Source organism: Podarcis vaucheri (genome assembly GCF_965113315.1).
Source record: "Podarcis vaucheri genome assembly, chromosome: 8".
NCBI classification, from domain to species: domain Eukaryota; kingdom Metazoa; phylum Chordata; class Lepidosauria; order Squamata; family Lacertidae; genus Podarcis; species Podarcis vaucheri.
This window is the reverse complement of record NC_138766.1, coordinates 47,041,323-47,064,883: the sequence shown is the minus strand read 5'-3', so window position 1 is coordinate 47,064,883 and position 23,561 is coordinate 47,041,323. Positions and strand designations below refer to the sequence as shown.

General features: G+C 44.7%; 1 protein-coding gene and 2 long non-coding RNA genes across 3 annotated transcripts in view; 1 reads left to right on the top strand and 2 right to left on the bottom strand.

Annotated features, from left to right (window-relative positions):
- LOC309539219 overlaps nucleotides 1–23,561 on the bottom strand; it is a 342,474-nt gene that overhangs the window by 5,835 nt on the left and 313,078 nt on the right. The gene's annotated exons all lie outside the window — the stretch shown is intronic.
- LOC309539215 lies at nucleotides 1,168–5,028 on the bottom strand. The gene is made up of 3 exons (XR_014222768.1): nucleotides 3,402–5,028; nucleotides 2,124–2,199; nucleotides 1,168–1,961 (listed from the first exon to the last, which is right to left on the bottom strand). It is a non-coding gene; the product is annotated as an uncharacterized lncRNA (long non-coding RNA).
- On the top strand, nucleotides 7,140–19,009 carry TGIF1 (TGFB induced factor homeobox 1). The gene is made up of 3 exons (XM_082235177.1): nucleotides 7,140–7,509; nucleotides 15,898–16,127; nucleotides 17,948–19,009. The coding sequence occupies exons 1-3, from the start codon at nucleotides 7,494–7,496 to the stop codon at nucleotides 18,503–18,505; spliced, it is 804 nt and encodes a 267-aa protein (XP_082091303.1). The 5' UTR covers nucleotides 7,140–7,493; the 3' UTR covers nucleotides 18,506–19,009.

Sequence of the window (23,561 nt, the reverse complement as noted above, 5' to 3'; positions counted from 1 at the left end):
CAATCAATTTGAATTATCTGGTAAAGAGTAGGTAAGAAACAAACAAACCAGGTAGATAGATAGATAGATAGACAGACAGACAGACAGACAGACAGACAGACAGACAGATAGATATAGATAGATAATAAGGCACCTTTCTTTTTATAAAGGTACCCCTGACTCTTAGGTCCAGTTGCAGACGACTCTGGGGTTGTGCACTCATCTCACTCTATAGGCCGAGGGAGCTGGCGTTTGTCTGCAGACAGCTTCCAGGTCATGTGGCCAGCATGACTAAGCCGCTTCTGGCAAACCAGAGCAGTGCACGGAAATGCCGTTTACCTTCCCGCTGGAGCGGTACCTATTTATCTACTTGCGCTTGGACATGCTTTCGAACTGCTAGGTGGGCAGGATTTTGTAAGGGTGCCTAATTAATTGGTTAGGTAGAGGTACAATCTCAGTATTTTGGATTTCAGACGTAGATGACTACACAGTCCCCTGGAATACATACAAGGTTAATGGAAGGGCCTGGAGTGATGAGGGAAAGTGATGAGGAAGGTCTGACTAGTTGGCATTTGAGGAAGTTTGAAATATCAGTATTGTAAGCTTTGGTAGATACAATAGTGTTATATGATGAGGATATGTGAGTCTGGATATAATCCCCAACATTTTATTATCTGTAAAATGGGATTCTGTACTGGAAGGAGCTATTGAAGTAGTAAACCAGTCTCTTTGTTAAGCTTTTTCAATGCCTAACTTTTGTCTTTATTTGCAATATAAAAGGTAAAGGTACCCCTGCCCGTACGGGCCAGTCTTGCCAGACTCTAGGGTTGTGCACTCATCTCACTCTATAGGCTGGGAGCTGGCGCTGTCCGCAGACACTTCCGGGTCATGTGGCCAGCGTGACAAGCTGCATCTGGCGAGCCAGCGCAGCACACCGAACGCCGTTTACCTTCCCGCTGGTAAGCGGTCCCTATTTATCTACTTGCACCCGGGGGTGCTTTCGAACTGCTAGGTTGGCAGGCGCTGGGACCGAACGACGGGAGCGCACCCTGCCGCGGGGATTCGAACCGCCGACCATGCGATCAGCAAGTCCTAGGCGCTGAGGTTTTAACCACAGCGCCACCCATGTCCCTATTTGCCATATATATAATTCATAAACAGTGATTCATACACAGCTGATGTTTCTACACCCCCCCTCCAAAGCATCTGATATCTATTTGGTTAAATTTAACTTTTAAGTCATTTCAGTTTTTAAACAAGTGTCATGCCATGTGTTCTCAGAGGCTTATGACCATGTTCTATCAATGTTGAATATGTAATAAAACTATGCCAAGTTGATGGAAAGGTAGTTGTTTGTTCGACTTTGCTAAGTTAATGACTCTAGCTGAGATTGTTAAGCTTCCTTTTTACATGTCTAAGAAGTTGGTCAAGTACAGGTGTGTTGCCATAGAGGTCCTCCCCCAATACCTGTTGCCCAGCTTGAGATGTCTTCCCACCACCACCTGGCTGGACACCACATCACCCTAGGGATAGGATGATAATAGGCCAGGTACAATTCTAGCCTAGTTCCTCTGGTACCTAGAAAGACACGGTGGCTTGACTTGCTCTTTGTGCTGAAACAAAACTTTGGAAACACAGACACTGCCCAAAACCTAACGGGAAAGTAAGATCTGTTGGACTGTTAGTGCTGTGAACCCTTCCATCTTATGTTTGGCTTGTACATATGCGTAAATGAAACCATATATCAAATAGACCCTTCAATTGTCAGTGACGTTCATTTCAAGGAAACAGAACCAGAGGTAAGTGTTGGTACCCCTTAAGTTTCTTATCACTTGAAGACTGGGTTGCACATAAGAATATAATGTTCTGGGGCCTGAATGGGAAAGCTGGGATACTCTGAAGTCCAATATATGACATTTTACTTTCAGTGGGTTCCAAGCCCATGAGGCCAGCAGGGATGATGTTTGTTATAGCTATCTTACCTGCAGTGGCGAAGCGTGGGTTGTCAGCACCCGGGGCAAGGCAAGTAATTTGCGCCCCCTAACCCGTGGATTTTAGCACTGCGAGTGCGAGCACGCCCCCCCAGATGTTGCGCCCGGTGCGGCCGGCCCCCCCTGCACCCCCCACGCTACGCCACTGCTTACCTGTCAGTTGCAACTCAGTCTGGATTAGGCACAGACAAGTTAGAACTATCCAACCACATCTGAGAAGCAATAATCACTGTGAGGATAAAAGAGATAACAAAATGTTGCTGTGAAGTGTTAAGTATTTGGGTTTTAAGGAGTTGTGGCAATTTATGTATCACAATAACTATATATAAATAAAGCACTATCATATTGACAGGAAATGAAGGCTGGAGTCCTATACGGGACTAGATCTCACTGAAATCAACAGGAGTTAATTCTGAGTAGACATGCATATGATTATGTTGCAAATCTATAATCCTAAATGCAGTTCCTAGGAGTAAGTTTTATTTATGAGATTTTTAAGTAAACTTGATTAATAATTATTGCAATGTACCAAGCGTTCACAAGTAGGACCCATTAATGAGATCTGAAAGTTTGTCTGCACTGGACAAAGTCAATTTAAATAGCATTTCTAATTATTGATTTATTTCAACAGGACTTGAATGCATCGCAGTGTGTCCTTCCAGCCAACCTAAACAAATGTTGATTTAAAGTTCCACAACTCAGTCTTGGAATATGTGAAATAATAAACATGGGATTTTTTTCTGAACACATGCAGGGTGTTTCTCCTTTGCTGCAAAGTAACCAGGATCCTCACTCGGAATTAAAGAGCTGGGGCCTTCCAGGGCAGATGCCACAACTTCCAAGTAGGTTTGTTTGCAGCACCTTATTTCTTCCCGTTTGTCCTTCTTTCCATGTAGGAAAGAAGACTCCTTTTGTGGGCATGGCTGGCATCAGACTTCAAGGGGGTGGGGGCTCTGTAAAGTGCTGCCGATGGGCCTCTAAACACTCGCACCCCTAATGCGGTCAAGTTGGGCTCCCATTTAAGTGGCACTGCTTCCCACTGATAAAATGGGCAGGGCAAGGTGTGGCAGTATAGTCAGGTCAATAAGGGGGCCTTTCTGCACTCCTAGGGGCCTTGGCCGGTGTCCGATCTTAGCAAGTGCCAGGCCTATCTGTGGGATAGTTTTACAGGGGAATGGAAGAGATACCGGAACTGTCCTCCTTGATAAACTTCTGGGCGCTCTCCTAAAATAATAGGCAAACATGAGCATGCCTGTGAGTAAGGACAACAGCTGCTAGGCCTGTCAGGCTGTTTTGATTGTTCTTGACATATCCTGTTAATCTCTCCTTTAAACAAAAAAAAAACTGCCTCCGATTACTTAAGAACTAGTATGCTGTGTGAAACCCCAGCTGTAACCTCAGACAAAACAGCTGGGAGGAAGAAAAAGGTACCTGAAGCAAATTCCATGAGTCACTCCCTTTCAGCCTGAGAAACGCATTCAACTCTTTCCAACAAAAACACCTTCCCCCGCAGAAAACGTTCAAGCTCACTGAACAGCTGTGTGTGTGTGTGCATGTATTGGTTACTGCTGTTTTCCTATAACGGAGCCCTAGACCTGTCTGGTTTTGTTTTTTGTCCGAGTCAATTTCCGTGGGTCGCTTGGGCCAGGTCGTCAACCCACAAGAGCCAAACTCCCTCTTGAGCTTTGAAAGGAAGTGCCTTCAATTTTCAAAACACACACTTTCTCTCTCTCTCTCTCTCTCCAACTTGAGCTACGTCACAGGAGGATTTGGGGCACTGGGGCGACACGCGGCGAGAGCAGCAGCGTCAGCTTTTGCTTTCCAAACGAGGAAGCTGCTGTCCCGCGCAAACCCGTTGCAAGTCACACAGGCTGCTCTTTCTTCGGGAAAGGCCGCGCCTTCGCCGCCGCCGCCTCCTCCTCCCGGGGCCGCGTCTCCTTCCAGCACATTGACCGCCAGCGGGATCGGGAGTGATTCAAGCGCGGCTGCCTGGGCGGCGCCCCCAGCAGCTCCGGATATGAGGTGTTCGCCACTCAATCTCGGCCGCCCGCAGGAGGAGCCTTCCACCGAAGCGCCTCCCAAGTCTGGGGCGAGCAAACCCGGCTGGCGCTGCAGGGGATTGTTACTCAACTGACAGCGTTCTTCCTGGTCCCTTTCCCGGTAGCGTAATAAATGGCATGCCGTGCAACACGAAACACCAACTCGGCGGGAGGTAGTTCTTCAGGACTGTGCGTAATTCCCGGCACACATATTCCAGAGGGGCGGTCTAGTTAGGCTCTTACACGGAAGAGTCTTGCGGCATTTTTCAGCTTTGGGACATTTATTTTGTGGCATAAGATTTCGTGGACTAAAGCCCATGACTCTAATGCCGCAACAAATAAAACTGATCCCAGCTTCAGCCTCTGGCATCTGATATCCTGGAGAGTCACGCCGCCGACCTGTGACTCAAGCCACGTTCACGCCATGAGACCACTTTAAATAGTCAAGGCTTCCACAGAAGAATTCTGAGAGCCGCAGGAAGAGGGGTTTCTAGTTAAACCGCTCTGAAATTGTAGTTCTGTGAGGGAAATAGGAGTCTCCTAACAACTCTCAGCACCCTTAACAAAACTTCACTTCCCAGAATCTTTTGGGGTGCTTTCACTTTAAATGTGGTTTGTGCGGTCTGAGTGTGTCCTCGGTGTAAGGGAGCTGTCTATATTCCTATGTTAAGGTACCACATGATTCGTTATTTTATGTCTATCGCGAGACGTCAGGGCTGCAGCCCTTTGCTAGGGAAAGGTGCATTGAGCTCAATGGGACTGGCTTGCGAAAAGTAAGTTCTCGCGTGCCATCCCGTGGCTAATGACAGGTTGTTTTGAGAAGGGGGAAAAACCACACACAAAACTTTTCTGTGGCCGCCACATGACCTTTAGTTATGATATGCAAAATAGGAGTGATGGCCCCCAACCTTAAAGGCGCCGCTTACCCCACCTGCCTCATATGAGGCTGCAATCCTGCATGTGACTTACTTCCGCGCAAAGAAGCCATAAAAATACCATGGTTACAAAAAGGAGAGAAACGGGGCAGCAAAGGCTACGTGGAGCTTACTTCGAAACAAGCCTGAGGCGGCTCAGCTGGTCTCTTGTCTGCCCTCCGGAAGTGCAACCACACGGGCTGTTTGTGAGGCAGCTGGCACTGGGGAGCTTCCTAGCCTGGCAGCGGCGGGGTGGGCGGCAGCAGCCTCGCTTTCCATTAAGCAATCGCAACTTTCCTGGGTGATGTTCCAAGGTGCTCCACAAAGCAGCATGCCTTCAGCTTTTCTGCTGGGGCGTGTGGCTCAATGATTGCATGACATTTACATTTTAGTCATGACTTTCCTTTCTAAAGCCAGGAAATGCGAAGGACTCATCCTTGAGCAAGAGGCTAACTTTCCTGATTCCTTGACACATTTTCAGTGAGATGGATTTTCCCACAAGAAATGAATCCAGCAGCCGCCTCCTCTGTAACTGGAGAAGGAACCACTCAGGCAACCTCCTTCATAAACGACTGGACTCCAGAGCCAATCCCAGTTGCAGTGAAGAGGAGGAAGGGGAGGGGGGGACAAACAACCCTTCGGCTGGAGTTGGCTCGATCCCAGAGACGTTGCTAGAGCAATTCGTCTATCTCGCCATCTCAGAGCAAAATAAACTTTACTAACGCACGTGTTTGCTCAGCGGGGTGAGCCAAGCCGTGAGAGACTTACTTTCAAGAAGTCACATGCACCTTTTTTTTTTCTTGTTGAATGAACATGTCACTCGAAACATACTGAGCACAATTCATTTTTAGAAGCCCGGGGGTGGGGAGTGGAGAAACCGCTCCAGCAGCGGCGAATTTCCCTCCACATGAGTGGAACTGACGTAATGGTGACTTTCCTTTTTCTGTTCGTTTGAATTAAGAGCAGCAGGTGGTCGAAGAGGAGAATATTCAGGTGTCAAACCGGTTTCCCTGGGACTTAACCGTTCGGTTCTTCTACAGTTTAGGTCAGCACTTGGGGAGTTCAGCCCCTGTACCTAGAAACACGTGTAGAAGTGAGCCCCCAACTGAACCCGGTGCCGGTGGAGCTTACTTCTGAGTAACTGGGGTTTGGGATCAGGCTGCCCATCACACAGACCAGAGAAATAACGGGGATTTTGACTGGGATCTCAGCAAGGCGTCCCTGAAGGAAACAGTTCCTTCCTGGAGCGCGGACTCGGGTGAAGTACGTCTCCCCAAGTCGTTTTGAGGCTCTCTCGGGCTACTTCTGGTCGCCTCCTCACAACCTATTGGCCACGATAAAGCCGCTGATCTGAAACGGCGCTGACTGACGAGAGAAAGCAGACTCTGCGCCGCAGTTGTTGCTCACACTCGGCATGACTGATAAGTTGTAAAGCATGACAGCGTCTGACTGGTTCTCCAGCATGGCAGGAATTTCCGAAGGGGGCTCAAGGGCGACGCGTCCACCAATAGCACGAGGCAGCTCCCGCAGTCACAACAAGCTCAGAAAGGGAGGTGGGAGGTGGAAGAGCCGTCTCCCCTCCCTCAGGAAAGCGGGGCTTGCCGAATGGAGGGAGAGATTGGGCAGGAAGCAAGGCTGCCATCCTAACTCCGGAGCCAGAGCGCAATCCTAACCACGCCTACTCCGAAGCGCGCCCCGTGCATTTCAATGGGGCTTACTCGGCTGCAATCCTAACCCGCTCAAGATCCCATTGGGATCAGTAAGACTAACTCCCGCGTGGACTCGTTTAGGATTGCGCTGCAACTCTCACGGACAGTTAGCTCCGAATAAGCGCGTTTCAGTTGCATAGGCTCAACTTTCTTGGCGCCGCGCCGCTGCCTTTCCTCTTCTCCCTCCCTCCCTGCTCCGCATTCACACGAATTGCGGAGTTCGCTGGAGACGGGGGTCCGGCGGCAGGGGCGTCCCCTTTCCCTCCAGCTGCCTGGGAAAGAGAGCAGGAAGCTGATAGAAGGCCCGGGCCTGCCTTGCCCCGCCACCATTGCCCTCCGCTTCGCAAGAGAGCTTGCGCGTCCTCCCTCCTCTCTCTTTGGCATTGGTATCTGACAGAGTCGTTCGCCCTCGCCGCCAGCCAGCAGCCAGGGGGAGAGGGAGAGGAGGAGGAGGCGGGTAAAGCGGCTCCGGCTCCTGGTTACTCTCTAGCTTACTCATTGCTGGGCGGTGGGGGAGGGCGCACCTCGTGGTGGCGGCGAAGGCAGCCGCTTGCTTGCGCTTGCCTCACTTCGCCAGGCACAAGTTACAGAACAAAGAAAGCAGCAGCAGCAGCAGCAGCCCGAGCGCGCCGCTCTCAAGTTACTTGTCTCAGCTCCCCGCCGGGGCTGGAGGACCCTGGCCGTTCCGCCCTCGCGACGCCCTCCCTCAGAAACAACTTGCCGGAGAGTTGTTGTGTGGGGGGTTTTTTTTTGTCTCCCACCGCCGCATTTCCCCCCAAGTTTCTCTTTGCTCCCCCTCTCCCGTTTCTGAAATAGAAGGAATCTTCCAGGATTGGGCAGAAGGAGTTTCCAGGCACCAAGATGAAAAGTAAAAAAAGTAAGTGGGTTTGTTTGGTGGGGCTCTGAGGCGCCTCGCTGCCCTCCTCGTGGTGTTGCTAAACAATTGCGAGGCGAAGGCGAGGGAGCGAAGGTGCTGCTTTGCAACTCCCGCGTTCGGTTTGGGAAAGAGCTCGGACTCTACCCCAGAAACTTGGTGTGCAGTCCGTGTCTTACATGGCAGTTGAGGGGGGTTTTCCGCTCAGACAAAACACAAGCTGTCTGCTTGGAGGCTGCAACTCCATGCTGCTGGCGCCCTGTCAAAAACATGTTCCAACTGCCTGCTTTGTGTCCGAACAAAGTTTTCTCCTAGTCTCTCTTCCTCCTCCCTCTTCTTTCTTTTCAACCCGTTTGTTTTGCTTTACTTCTTGCCTTCTCTCTCATTCAATACTGAAAGTTTATCAAACAAGAATGTGCCTTCTGGTCGTCCGCGCCCCCCCCCCCCGCGTTTTCTTTACGTTTTAGAATCTCTGCAGCCTTCCTCGAGCATGGGAGCGAAGGAGCGTTCTTTGTTTGCGATTTTCGGCTAGGAGGGGGGCATGGAGACGGGGGTGGAGCCATTTAAAAAGCGGTTAAGCAAACTCTGGTGCAGGGCTTTGCTTTTGGTTTTATTAAAAAAATGCAAAGTGTGTTTATACAAGACGCGAAAGCAGGTTTAGGTACACTTTCTTCTCCCAGAATGAGAGAGGCTGTGATGATAAAATAACTTGGTAACTCACATAAATACACCGTTTGACAGAGTGGATTTCCCCCTCCTACCCTTTTAAGGAGCGGGTTGCCACTGTTTTTGTTTGTGAAAAAACAGCTCATTTTTATGCATGTTTACTCGGAAGCTAACTTTTTATTGGGCATATAGGATTGGGCAGCTAGAGCAACTTTGCTTTTTTCAAAGAGAACAACCACTTCTTAAATGCTGTATTTAAAAGTTCATTTTCATGCAGTTGGTCGTATTGTATGCTAGTAACATCATTAAAAATTGTAGGGTAGTATTTAAAAGAGTGTTGCATTCTGTAGAGTTGGCTTTTGTTTATAAACTACACATTTTACATTCATAGTTCAAACATTCCTCTCACTTTGCCAGGAGTGCTGTAACAATTTGTGTGTGTGTGTGTATGTACACCTACTCTTCAGTTTTGGACTTAAGAGGTCTTCTGTAGCCATAGTTTGTAGTTTTCATGTGGAGCTGCAGAACTAGCCACACAAAGGAAACCAGGCCATACAAATGCTACAGTTAGGCCGTGGTATGTGGGTAATATAAGCCCACCATAAACGAAGATAATATCTGTGGATAAAAGTCTGTGCTTATAACTTTGTATTCTGTCCAAAAGTTTTTGTTTGCCTGAGTAACTTTGGATTCTGTGTTACATACCATGACCTGCACTTTCTGTGGCTAAAGTCATACATCCTGGCTTTTGAGCTTCCCAGTTTGTACAAATAAGTAATATTATTGGACAAAAATTCCATAGTGAACTACTAGTTATTTTTAGAGCATTCCTCTGCTCCCTCTATTTGCACAGTGGTGGTGAGCTGGTTTCCTGTCTGCTGCTGCTTCCATTGTTCCTTTGGCTTCTCACTCTAGGCAGCTGTTCCATTTGTTTGTGTGTGTGTGTTTTAAATATAAAGCATCATACAAAGCTAACTTTTAACCCAACTCAACATTAAATGCATGTACATTTTGTCATGTGTTCAACAGCCTAGCTGTCTAGTGAGCTTGGGCAGGGCATAAAAGCAAAACAAGGAAAAGATGTCATGATTAAGAGGGAGGACTTCAAAGTTGAGGAGTGCATTGAGTGCATTGGGAGCACATGTTGCAAGCTGGAAGTTTGCAGAGGCCTGACCTTTAAAAGACAGTGTAATTCAACATTTTCAAACGATAGGCTTACAAAGCTGGCACATGTGGTCTGTAGTTTATCATCTGTCCTGAAAAATCCTGAAGTATTTTCTCTGCTATTATCCTAACGTGGAAGGAAGTTCCTATTAAAGTAAGGGTTTAACATACTTGGTTTTATTTATTTATTTCACTCTCAGCCCATCCTTCACCCAGCAATTGATCCCAATTTATCAAATAGTTTATCAAATATAAAACTTAACTTGGTTCTGTGTAAATTTGAGTGCTACTTGTGATTTCTTGTACGTGAGAAGTATATGTGTATGTGGATTTAAAATCAAGCTGACACACAGGGAGGAGGATTAAAGTCAAGGAATGCAGTCTGTGGAGGGATAGGAGAGGGAGTTGGTATGTTTCAGTATATGAACCATTATGATGTCTGTCTCCCCTTGCTGTGGAATGAATAATGTATATTATTCCATAACCTTTGTTTGTGGTACTTGCTCAAATGATGAGATACCTGGTGATGCACATTTGGGGTGGAAGCATATTCTGTACAAATGGTTCTGATCTGTGTATCAGATCTCATATCCATAAACCATGTTCTAAAAGAGTGCTCTGGGGGGGGGCAGGCTAGAATTACACACACCTTTTGAAAATAAAATAATCTGGCTAAGGGGAATGGGAGCAGCTGCTCAGAGATTGGAGTTTCTCTTTGATCCCTCTTTGGCTAATGACTATGGGTGAGTTTGTTTATTTAACAAACCTGTTGCCCCATTTAAAAAAAGAACTCCTCAAGCTGGGTTTTAACACAATGGCCAAGCAATATATGAAAACATCTAGATCAACACTGTATAAAAGGGCTGTTAAAATAAGAAGCCTAGGAATTGGTTAACTAACAAAAACAGTAGTTCATAGAGCATCAGTCAAAAAAGCTGCTCTTGACAGCAGCCTGTTGAAGCTGTGTGTTCGCTTCCTCTGACAAGTTAGGGAGACAAATAGGCAGCCCTTGTGTCTCATTAAATTCTCTTTCTCTTGCTGTCCTGGGTACGTTCACACTAGCCAGGTGCCACTATTTTTAATTGCTATGCCAATCGCAAGCCTGCTGCCTCCTTTGTTTTCGCCTTGATTGTATTTGGGCAGAGTCCATAGCACCTAGTACTTTCTTTATGTCAGTAGTATACAGTAGTGACTTTTCTTCATGTTTGGAAATTCTTTACTTAAAACATTTAGGCATGATTTGAATCTTGTACACGTGATTTAACCCAGTGCTGGAATGAGTTCTGCAGGTGCCTTCTGGAAATGTTTTGCTCCTGTGAACATGGGCAGCGGCTCAAGTAGAGCTTCACAAAACACACACAGTGAGAGAGATTTCCTGGAGAAAGCAGTCTAGCACATTGTTCTCTTGGCAAAGGGAGAGCCTGCTTCTTGAAAGCCTCTTTGTAAATCTTATTAAAGCAGCTGGTTTCAACCCTTTGCAATACTTCTTCACAGCACAGCTCTTCCGTTACGTTATCCTGCCTATTATTAAATGGGTTTATTTTCCTCTAATATTCAAAATCAAAGAGATTATTAACAGTATCTAGTGTACAGGTCTGTGTGTGGTCTAATGCACGTTAATATGGTGTTACTTTGTGCCAGGAAGATGAAAATGGTGCAGTTAATCCAAAGAAATTTAATCTTGCATATATACACTTTGACAGTCTGTCATGCTGTGCATACATCTAGAGTAAATTTCAAAATTGAGGCCTGCAAGTTGTGCCAAAAGCCAGTTGTGTCCCAATACCTTGTACCTGGTGAACTCTATGTGTTTTCAAAGAGCACTGTTAAAAACACTCCAGATGTTGTGGGACCCCAACTCCAATCAGCCCCAATCAAGATCTTGAGGGCCACAGATTCCCCATCCCAGATCTATCTAGAACAGAATGGTCAGAGCATTATCATAGTTCAAGAATTCGTTCAAGCCAGGCCAAAACACTTGAGGGCACAGAGGGGGTCAGTGAGGTAGTTGTGGCCTGAGGAAAGACCTGAAGTTTGGAGGGCCGCATTTGGGCTTCAAGATCCCCACTATTGATCTAGAAACATGAACAAGAACTGCACACTTACAGTTGGAATAAGGGTGACCTCTGGAAGCTTCTTACTCATGCATACTTGCAGCTTTTTCTTTGTTTTACTTTGAGGAACTTGACATGAGTATCTCTGATACTTTCATTACCTAAGAAGTCTAAATTCTACTGCATTAGAACCCTAAATTAAAACAAGGCAACACTTCTATATCCAAATAGTTGTCCCCTCCTTTAAACACAGCAAACAACTAACTGTTAACACATGAGACAGACAGCCTAGGAAGGATGCCTTTTAACTGTGCCCTGTTAAAACAGGAAATCAAATGCGCAGACTGATTACTAACAAGAGGAAAAACCAAAGCTAGCCTGTAATCAGCACAAACGCTGCAGTGTAAACAGAGCCATGGCAGCCCCAATGTGGCCTTTGCTCTAATGAGAAATCAGCTGGACTAAGGAGAGATCTCCTGCCTTACTTCTAGTTTCCTGTTGCTGCAACTCCTGCACAAATAGGGGGACTTTTCTCCTGGCAGTTCAAAGGGCCGGTGCTCCATTATTGAAATCAGCTCATTACCCCAAGAGAAGTTGCATGGCAGTTTTCTCTTGTTTAGCCCAAACCTGTTTTGTATCATTAACCTCTTAGCAGAGGGAACATGTCACAATAAGTAAGCAGATCAAAGGGCAGGCAGCACTGCTGGTTTGTTCTTGCTTTAATTTTTTGTTTGTTCTGTCAGGAGATTTATCGGTTCTTGTTTTTATTTTTGAGGGGTAGGGAGGGGAAGAGCAGACTCTTCAGTTTCGTTTTTGAGGAGGGGCACTGGAAGTAAATAAGTCTAGCTTTTGAATATTTTTAGCACACGTTTGTAACATTTCCACTACCCCTCCTTTTTGCTCTTAAGGCAATGTCCTGATCTAGCTGACTAAAATACTTTAGCATGACTGTTTACCTCAAGGCAGGACTCATCATGCAAATACTTGTGCAATGTGTGTAGATCCATTGACTTGTCTGCTTCTTTGAACCACTTGCTGTTGCGTACATATTCTCTATGTACATGGAAAGCACCGAGCAAGCCTGACAATGGCCAAATGACCCACTGAACTCTCTGCACACTATAGAACTCAGCAGGGAGAAGCAATAATTAGTTGGCTGTTAGCTCTAGCTCCACCCGCAGGCCTTCCACCCCACCAGTTTCAGTGGGCACCAGCTACCACTACATAAAATATACATTAGAATTGTTCTCCTGAGCTTCTGTTGAGCAACGTCACTTTGGGAACACATCATAGAAGATTGGGGTTCCGAAAATTTCTGTGCCTACTGTCCTCCTGTGCTTGACAGAGGAGCAACAGGCAGAGCATTTCCATGCCTGGCAGAGCTGCAGCTGTTACATCACTGTCATTATGTTCTCTGGGAAAACACCGAGAGGGCTGTGCCAGAACAGAAAAAGTGGTGGTCCCAGAGAAGAAAAGCTTCTGGTTTCCTACTGCAGCTTCTGCTGCAGTGGCTCTTGCTTGGGATAGCCATGACGCAGAGGGTGTCCTCATGCCTCTTACCGGGAAACATGGGGATAGTGGATTGGTGATAACTTTCTTTAGCCCACTGGTTTGGGAGGGCTTTGTTCACCTGCTTTCTCACATTGCTTTGTTGTTGGTTGATTTTTATGTCATTTTTCATCATTTTATTATACTTGTCTCTATTTTGTTTGCCGCTTTGGGAGCCTCTGGGTCAAAAGGCAGTATATAAATCAACAATAACAACAGCAACAGTATTGTTATTATCATTAAAACAATAGTTGGGCATCCTTTGTAGGGCGTTCCACTAGAACTACTGTTCTACTTGGCTGCTCTGCTCTGTATGTCCTTGCTGTGATCCTTCAAGAGACAGGAGTGTTTGGTCAGAAGTACCAGTGGGTATGGTGGAACATTTAGTGGCTTGGCCCCTGATGGCCTTTGACAATGCATGATGGGACCTAGGTTTGGGGGCTTCTTTTCTGTGCAGTCCATACCTATTCTGAACCCTCTTTGCAACTAACACTATTACCACCTGTTGAATAGCGATGCATATTACCCTATACTGTTGTGGATGGCAGGGGGTGAGAAGCTCTGTAGTGATGAGTGTCTAAATGCTCTGCACAACTACCATTTTTTAATAACCTTTGCTGGGAGGGGGATAAAGGAAGTGGAGGTATCGTAATTTGAGGGTTACAGTGTAATCCTAGCCTTGTCCGCTCAGAAATAACAACTATTGAATTTAGTGGGGCTTACTCCCAGGTAAATGGGGTTGGGAGTAGACTCCTTCTTATTGGTGACCTGCCATCCATGCTTAACTGTGTGTGGACTGCTGGCCTTGCAGCTCCATTGCAGGAATAGAGTCCAGGTTTCTGGTAGACATTGTGTCAAGGCGCCATGTGCAGTTGCCTATGACAAAAGTTCCCAGCTAAAGCTGCTTGTTGTGTGCTGACATTGGCTTTTAGCTGGAACCTTATCTCCCTTGTGGCTCTGGGAGTGAAGGAAGAAGAGAGAGGGCTGTCATCTGGCCCTCTTCAATGGGAATGCTTTACCTTTGCTTCATCTGTAGTTTCAGATGTAACATTACACTGTCCCTGAGTTGAATATAGCAGGGATGGGGGAACATGTGACTCTCAGATGTTGCTGGACTGCAGCTCCCAGCATCCCTGACCACTGGCCATGCTGGCTGGGGCTGATAGGAGATCCAGCAACACCCGGAAGGCCACAGATTCTGTATTCTTGTAGTATACGTTTCTGACTAATATTTGCCTGGTTTTCTTCTGCAAGTGAAATGTGGTTTAGGACTGAATCTATCCCAGCCAGTGAGTGAAACTCAGTAAGATTTGTCTGTCAAACTAGTGTATAAGGCTTGGATTCCTAAAATTTCTGGTGGGAATAAAAGACATGTAGCCAAAGCTTTGGTTTCCTGCACTGGCTAGTTTGTTTATATGACCTGTAGTAACTACCTTCTTCTAAACTCAGCGATACAGCTGCAAATAAAACGTTTTAAGTGCAATGTGACACTAGATGGCAATGATGAGCCTTATGGAAAATTCAATGTATTTTTAAAAAGGCTTTTAAAAAAGCATTTTCAGAACAGTTTTTTATATGTGTGTAGATTCCACCTAAGTATTGCTAGTTTCTTTAGATGTTCCTTTTACTGTGGTGTTCAGCACATTGACTTGAAAGTAAGCTTTACTTAAATCAGTGGGGTTATGTTTCTAGAGATATGATTATAGAATTGAGATGTTAGCTCTCTCTGGTACAAAATGGGATTGTAAATTTATTGCCAAATAGTTGTATATGAAAGGCTTGAAACAATATTGCTGCTATGAATGGAGCCTGCTGGGGCAGGGTGAGGAACACAGTAGAGCACGTTGTTTGCATGCAAGAAGATTCCAAGTTCTCCCTTGGTTCTCCAGTTAAAAAGAATCAGGGACAAGGCAGAGTTTAGAAAATACCTGATGTAAAAGAGCAACAGGGCTGAATGGAACAGCAGTGCCACCATTGCATCCAAAGCCCTGCTACTTGTACTGGCCAAAGCTTAAGGTGTGGGGAAGGGTAGCATTTTGCCTAATTTTAGCTGTGCCCACCTCCAAAATCAGGCCATTCTGGCTGTTAGATAGGCTTAAGAGGTAGTGGATCATGGCCCAGCCAATTTCACTGTCATTTTGTCCCCGTTTCAGGGCTTTACACCAGTTGTTGGCAGTGGATTCCCTGTGATAGTCAGTCAACAGCCCACACTGTCAACAGGCACCGCAGGAACGTTCCATGGCAGTGGAGAAGCGGGGGGAATTGGGAGTTGTGATTGTTGTTTTTGGCAGTTTCCTATAAATTTACTACATGAAACGAACAGTGATGCCACCCATAAGCAAGTTAAACTCGAGAACTTGGATGTAGGTAGATCCATGGCTCATCCCTAAGATTTGCTGTGCCAGCATTAAATATAGTACATCAACTGCTATGCCAGCACAGAGTCACGGCTGAAAAATACCACACTGGCTTTTGTGCATTTAATCCTTGATGGAGCAGTTGGGCACATTGGCCTCTGTTGAAAATTTCAGGTGCTCAGTCTTAAGTGGTTTGTGAAGAGAAGAGCAGAAAATGTTTACAATTTTAAAAGCTAGAAGTTTCTAAGGAGTGTTGGAATATCACTGACATCTAATCTTGGTTTTGGCTTCCTGCCTACCTGATCATGAAGCATTTAGCTTGGAAGGAAATTTGCTGGATTGCATACCCACAGTTGTTGGCCAATAGTTGGCATGGTACTGGCAAATGATGCAAGCCACTGTATGTATGAGACCATGTGGATGGTCGTTAAGGTGACTGGCACATCTATGCCGTATCCCCAGAATACAGGAACTGGAGGTAGATCTTATGGTTGCCTCTCTGATGCTCGTTGCCATGCTTTAATTGCAGGTGATAAAATATGTCTGAATGGATAAGATGAAGAGATAGTCATGCAATGTTCACTGTTGCTTTTTTATCATAGATGCTGCTGTTGCAATATCAGGCAGTGAGACAGAGGACGATGACAGCATGGATGTCCCTCTGGATCTTTCCTCTTCTGCAAGCTCAGTGAAGAGGAGGAGGCGGGGTAACCTGCCCAAGGAATCGGTGCAGATTCTTCGGGATTGGCTCTATGAGCACCGCTTCAATGCTTATCCTTCAGAGCAAGAAAAAGCACTACTGTCAAGACAGACACACCTCTCCACACTACAGGTATTTAAAGATGCTCCAATTACGTTTTAAGACTATGATCCTAAGTACACCTAATTTGGAGCAAGTCCTGTTTAATTCAGTGCAACTCGCTTCTGAATAAATAGGCATAGGATTATTGCATTGTATAATATTGTTAGTTGGTGAGGTTGTATAGCCATGAGCTTATGTTTTACTATAATGGAAGTGTTATTTTCATACGCTGATTATATTTTGAAAGGTGTTGTTTTGGATTTGGGATCTACTTACAAACCAGTGCAAACACATAAAGTAGATGGTTCTGTTTTGACTTTGGATGGGGGGGAGAGGGTTTGGGCTCACTCTAGCAGCATGGATGGTGTCATAGAGTTGTAAATTACCTCTGGCTGTTTTCGTCACAAGCTGAATTTGCGTATCTCTGTAATGGCCTCACTGAACCCATATATTGTAACTTTAAGCTCCCTGTAGTATTCCAAAACAGGAGCAAGATGTGAGTGCACATTACAGTGACTCTGGAAAATGGGCAGGGTGACAATGGGGACATGGAAGTGGCAACTGCAGAGTTCCGTCCCCCCAATGCTCCAAATATAGCAGTTTTAAGCATAAGCCTGTAATGTGTCTGTGTAGCTTTTCAAGCATCTGGCAAATAATGTGCATGTGTCTGTACTCAGATTGACCTTAGAATGCAAAGTTAGAGGGCTGGTTTCTGTTCCCAGTTCTGTCAGTGACAGTGCGCAATTCTTTGTATCAGCAAGAACAAAGTGAAATTATGCTTCTGTATTTTATGGGAGTCTCTATTTGCTAACACACATAAAAGCTTGCAGACTCTAGGAAGCAAGGTCCAAAGTTCCATTGGAAGTAGCCCGGAATGTGTACACTCGAATCCAGACCAAAATATGCTGGATGTTTTGTTGGGAGCTCTGCAGAAGAAATTTTGAAAACACAAAATATACAGCCCCCTGGAATGTGTGTGTGTGTGTTGTAATTTTGCACATATTTTCACAATACATCACTCTTCATACATTCAGCCTGAACCAATGAGGGCCAAATATGAGGAGACATTCACACAAGTCTATCCCCACTAACCTTCCCCCCCCATATGCTAGCTCTGCTTTAGGCCTTGCTGCTCAACACACACTCACAATATATAGGGTTGTGTGTCCTTCATGTGATGGGGCAGAACACCTGAAAAAGATTGTGTGTTGGGACTGCATAAATCCAGCTTGCTAAAGACATAAATCTGTCTTTTGACCTCTCATCCTGTTGCTTTCTTAGAATATCATTTCTTTGTAAGCGATAAGCAAATTTCCTTTGTCTGCACTGGGCAGAAGGAGAAATCATCCTTATCCAGCAAACATGAAAAGGGTTGTTAAGCTGTCCTTTTATTGCCCAGGAAACTGGCTTGATATTCAAACAAGGGCAAACTTCAGTGAGGTAATCTCTATTTTGCCTGTTGACACAGTCAGTTGAACAGGGCAAATCAGTAACTGTTTTTGGGAGGAGTTTCTCTTTCACAGGGAAACATTTTCCTGTTGTTAATTAACTCAAATGTAATGAAGAATGAGTAACAGGTTAACATGTGTACAGAGCTAAAAAACTAAGCCTATTGGTTTAGGCTAAGCAGAGAGCCTGAGGCTCTTTAGTAAGCAGAAAGGGCTGGTAGAAACAGGAAGGAAAGAAAGGCCTTCATTCAAGGATGTGTCATAACTTGTCTGCTGGACTTCCATTTGTCCTGCAGTTAAGGAATCTGCTTGAAGTGAGTCATGGATTTAACTGCAACTGCTCTAATGGCACAGAGTCGGAAATGAATGGAGGTGGGCATTAAGATGTGCTTGTGTTCTTAGGTCTGCAACTGGTTTATCAATGCACGCCGCAGGCTTTTGCCTGACATGCTGAGGAAGGACGGGAAGGACCCAAATCAGTTCACCATCTCACGAAGAGGGACCAAGATGGCTGACGGCAGCCCGGTGGAATTCTCCATTGGCACAAAAAACTGCATTCCACTGATCGAGAGCTCGTTCCTCTCCGGTAGCACAGGACCAAACAAGACTTGCAAATCTTCTTCCTTGGGATCCGTTTTGGCTCGGCCATCAGTAATTTGCCACACCACCGTAACTGCACTGAAAGATGCTCCTTTCCATTTTGGCCAACCGGGTGGCACTGGTCAGACCCCGGATGACCTGCAGCGGGCTTCCCCTACCAACTTCACAGACAACACCCATCTATACCACGAGGATGTGTCTAAGCTGGGACCTGGTACAAATGCACAGAGTGGGCTTTTCAACACTCCCCCACCGACCCCTCCAGACCTCAACCAGGATTTTAGTGGGTTTCAGCTCCTGGTGGATGTTGCACTAAAACGAGCCGCGGAGATGGAGCTGCAGGCGAAACTCATGATATAAAACATTCTTCATATTTGCCCCCCCCCCCGGGGCAGGGATATAACGGAAAGATGTGGCAATTGTCTACATGGTATCAAAGACTTAACTGCATTTTTTAATTAATCTTATTTGCACAAGGGATTGCTGAAATGAAGCTTCCTGCCACTGAAGTGGTTTTCAGTGGGATATGGTCATTCCAAGAATTATAGACTTAAAGCTACTGTAGAAACAAAAGGGTTTTCTTTCTTTTCTTTTTTTAAAAAATAAATGTTTTGTAGTAGGGTTTTTTTTTTCATAATGTGAGATGATTCCCAATATCATGTGATTTTGTTTTGTTATTATTTTCATTGTTTTTTTCTCTCTCCAGACTGTGCAATATTTAGAAACAAGATTAGTCTTCATATCATTCCCATGTGGAACAAAATATACCAACAGGCTGTCTTAAAAAACAAATTCAAGATTTTAAAACATGTTTGAATTTGAATGATTATGCTTTTTCATGATGTAATAAAATATTTTCTTTAATAGTGGATTCATATTGCGTTTTGTGTGTGGTTTTGAACTAATGCAAAACTCCCAGCTACACTGTAGCAAAGGGATCCTTTCCTCTTCCAAATACTGTCAGTTTTAAAAGTACCCCTTTAAAAGGTTGATATAAATACATTACTCAGCAAATGCTAAAATATTGTATACTGTGACTTTTTAAGTCTATGTTATCAGATCTATATGCACATGTGTGTCATCTTTTAACATGTGCAGCCTTGAAATCTGTTTAACACTCCTGGTCAAGTAAATGCATGTTTGAAAACAAATTCATTGGCTTTGTTTTAAAAAAATCATAGGATTGTATTATTGACTTCTCCAATGCTGCAGCTCTCCTGGCATAACAGACTTCTGTGTGTGCAGTGGAGCTTCCCTTTCCTCCCCGTCTCCTCCAGTCCCCACATGCCCTCTGAATCAGCTCTGAAGGGCTAGGGGACCCCAGAACAGATTTTGGATGAGGAAGGAGGTCCTACTCACTGTGCCAGCAGAAACCCACTGGTGCAGCATTGGATATAGCCCTAAATACAGAATCTGTTAGATGAGTTCTCTAAGGCAGAGATGCTCAAACTGCATCCCAGGAACCATTGGGAGTCTTTGGGGGGGGGGGAGGTCTGTTGCAGGTTCTTCCGCTGGAGGTTCTTCCTTAACAACATTAGTGATGGCAAATTAACTTCTGTGATGGCTTGTCTGCCACCTCCAGTCCTCTGCAATGTGCCGCCAAAGAAGCGCTGGAGATTTCTTAAGTTGGAGTCTCTGTTAATATGGGGCAATGGCAACAGCCAACAAGCCTGGTGAATGTTCTGCATGAACAGATTCAAACAGAAATCAAACACTGCTCTGTCTCTAGATTGCCACCTTTACAATTTCCCCTCCTCCAGGTCACATCCCAGCCAACTCTAAAAACTCACTGCTTCTGACTCTAAGCTCTGGCTTTATCTCGTAACTAGGTAACTCTGAGTTGAGGGAGCGGCCCCAACCATTTGTTGTCTCACACCAAGACCTCTGGATGGCTCCCCCCCCCCAGGCTATCTCCTCATGAGAAAGTTAGCCTGGATTAATTAGCTATTAACACTTGGCTTAATTAAAGGATTAGCGGTGTCTAGCACACAGTATAATACACACGGGTCTGGCTATTTCCCAGTTTTAGCACCCCAAGCCTTAATTAAATTCTAGCACCTACTGGACCCAGGAATTTAGGGGATTTAGCACCCACAAACTCATTACACTATGCTTCTTTTGTTGGCCTTTTCTCAAAGATAGAGTGAAATGGTTTTATTTCATGTCTCCTCACCTCAGAGGCCTCCCTGCACTGTTCCCTTATTTCCTTTTCTACTTTCCTAATCACAAGTCTCTTCTATTCCTCTCTTTCCCATCCTGTAAGGCTGTGACTCCTAACTTGCCTCCTTTTGCTGACTCCAGCGTGCCAGTCCCCTCCCTTTTACCCCTTTCTTTTTCTTGTATTGCCCCAAAGGTATCTTGCATCCCACCTCTGAACTCCCTCACCTTCTTCAATCTTTATTTCTCTTTTTGTTTCACTACTTCTCTAATTGAATTCAATATCAAGAGCCCCTCTCTCGTTGTGTTCAAAAGCAAGAACACACAGAGCTTTTACTCTCTCAAGCAATTTGCCTGCTGAGCAACTCTCAGATGTCCCTGTGTGTCTAATAGAGTGGGAGAAGAGGAGAGACTGACAGATAGGAAAAACTGCATCAGCTCTGTCAGATATCTCTGAACATAGGGGGATGTGGGACAGTGAAGACATTGTAAGCTGGACAACATGCTCCATGTCCAGTTTCAAAGGGCTTGGAAGACCCTTAAATGCTCATCGTACAGAGTTGATAAACTGTTATTTTGGATTAAGCAGTTGGCTGTGCAGATCTACTGTAAAGAAGTTCTTAGACTATTTTTTTGCAATTTGTTTCCTTCAATATCCTTCCAAGTGTTTGACTTCCCCTTGCTACCAGATTCCTCAGTGGCCTAGATCACAAAACAAGACACCTGTGCTGATTGCAAGCGCTTTCTCATCTTGTATGTAAACAGTGGTGTATCGTGGGGGGCCCACAGGGGCACAAAACTCTTAAGGATGCAAAATTTCTGCTCATTTGTTTGACTTCCTTGAAATCACCACAGAAGCACCAGGACTACAGAGTGCCAGCTCCACCAGCCAATGGCAGAAGGAGCAGTGGTGGGGAATCACATGGTGTTTTTCTAAGATTCACAGAGTCCACCTTCAAAATACTAAGCAGCTATTACACCAAAATATATACCCCTGCATATTTTGTGATTCTAATAAGCACTAGGTCTAAGAAGGCCCCAATAGTTGTTGGTATCAGGAAAAGCAATAGCTTAAGAAGTGCAATATTGCTTGAGATATCACAAGCGACTGGTTAATGTTTTGACATGAAAGAACTGCACCCCCTAGCTTGTGATGGAGTGGTATGAAAGATTTCCTGGATTTATGTATGTGTCATGAGGATTTAGATTTCTCTTTTCTATTGAAGCAAGAATGTTCAAGGCAGCTGTGGCCAGCTGAAACAATTTTTTGAATTAGACACACACTTACTGTCAAGGTGGCTACTCATTTGTAATTTCAATGAGCAAGCATCCATCAGATTTCCCAGCAGCTGTATATTTATTTATTTTAGTCACAGTGCTGATTATCTGACCTTGTTCAGTGTTTCTAAAATTGTTTCGGCTGTTATCTGTCTTAGCTTTGACATTTTCCCTGAAGTCGGTCCTTTTCTTTCAGAAAATGTAAAACTATGCAATATTTTTGCTAATGTAAGAGACCTTTTTTTTAAAAAAAAAAAATGATTACTACTTCTGCTGAAAGTGATCTAAATAAATGAAAAAACATTAATGAAGCTATGCTCTCATAGGAAACAAACACACATATCTGCCCATTTGGACTATGAGAAAGGATACATTTGGACTAGGAGAAAGCCACAAAAAGCAATGAAATTAGAAAATCTATGTCAGAGGGTGGAAATCTAGTAGAATGTGTGCCTAGTAGCAACTAATTTGTTCTGTGCCTAATTTATAAAAAACCCTGTTTGGACACCTGTCCAAATCCTCTAATTTCTGTACTGGTTAATCCAGGCTAAGAGTTTAATTTCATTTTCTCTGAAGATTTTCTGTATTCCATGCCATCCTGCCCCACTTACACCCGAACTGTTGCACAGGAACCAAGGAAATTGCTGTGGAATAACTAGCCTTATATAACCAACATACAAAGGCCTTATTAAGTGTGGTGTAGTGGTTAAGAGCGGTAGTCTCGTAATCTGGGTAACCAGGTTTGAGTCTCCGCTCCTCCACATGCAGCTGCTGGGTGACCTTGGGCCAGTCACGCTTCTTTGAAGTCTCTCAGCCCCACTCACCTCACAGAGTGTTTGTTGTGGGGGAGGAAGGGAAAGGAGAATGTTAGCCACTTTGAGACTCCTTAGGGTAGTGATAAAGTGGGATATCAAATCCAAACTCTTAATGCATTAAGGGGTTAATACCATACAGTAAGCTCTCCTACCAGGCTTAGCTATATCCACTTCCCCTCACCTTGGGAGGAACTAGGTAATAAGGCCTATTGTTCTCTTCTAGTCTACCTGAGCTCAGTGTGGAAAGAGGTTTGAGCTGGTTGCTCCAGCTCAGACTGCATGACTTTCACCAGCCACTCTTGAGTTCCTATACCAATAATCTAGGAACTCTCACCACTTTGGAACTAAACTAAGTTTTACTGGCTGTGCAACTTTCTCTGATTGCTGTGTAGAAACGTACACAAATCTGACCTTCAAAGAATTTGTAAGTAAACCTATTTTTAACTTTCCAACCGTGATCATTTCCTATGCTGGGGGAAGAGTGGAGTTTTGGAACTCACCAGGGCATATTTTAAATGTGTAACAGCCTGTATTTCCATGCTTTACTTTGCTGCATATTTTGTTATTATAAATCTCGGCTTTGGTTGTGTGTGTGTGTGGGGGGGGGGTTGTTCTCTAACCAGAGAATACTTCACCCAAACTTTGGATCTTGGCATAATGAATTCTTTTTATACCTATTATTTTCTTTGCACCAACAATTGCCTTATACTGAGTCCGACTGTTTAGCTCAGCATTGTCTCGGATGTCTGGCAGTGGATCTGCTGGGTTTCAGGCAGGGGACAATCCCAGCCCTACCTGGAGATGTCAGGGACTTAACTGGAGACTTTTTGGTTGCAAAGCTGATGCTCTACCGCAGAGCTATAGGTTACAATAGAGTTGGCACAGATGCTTTTGTAGAATTTCTACAAACATTGCATTTTTGGTACCCATTGAAAACAACAATGCCTGCTTCTGGTTGAAACAATTTCAGTATCATCCTAAACACATGCTTGAAAAAACTTCATTATAGAAAAATATGAGACACTTTAAACATTAGCAATGAATTCCCCCCCCTAAAAAATAACAAATCTGTATTGCAAATCCATTTGTTTTCACGCTTTCTATATTGATGTTCATTTTCCCCATTGTGCTCTTCTCCTTTGTGTTTTATAATTAGGTATTCTTCC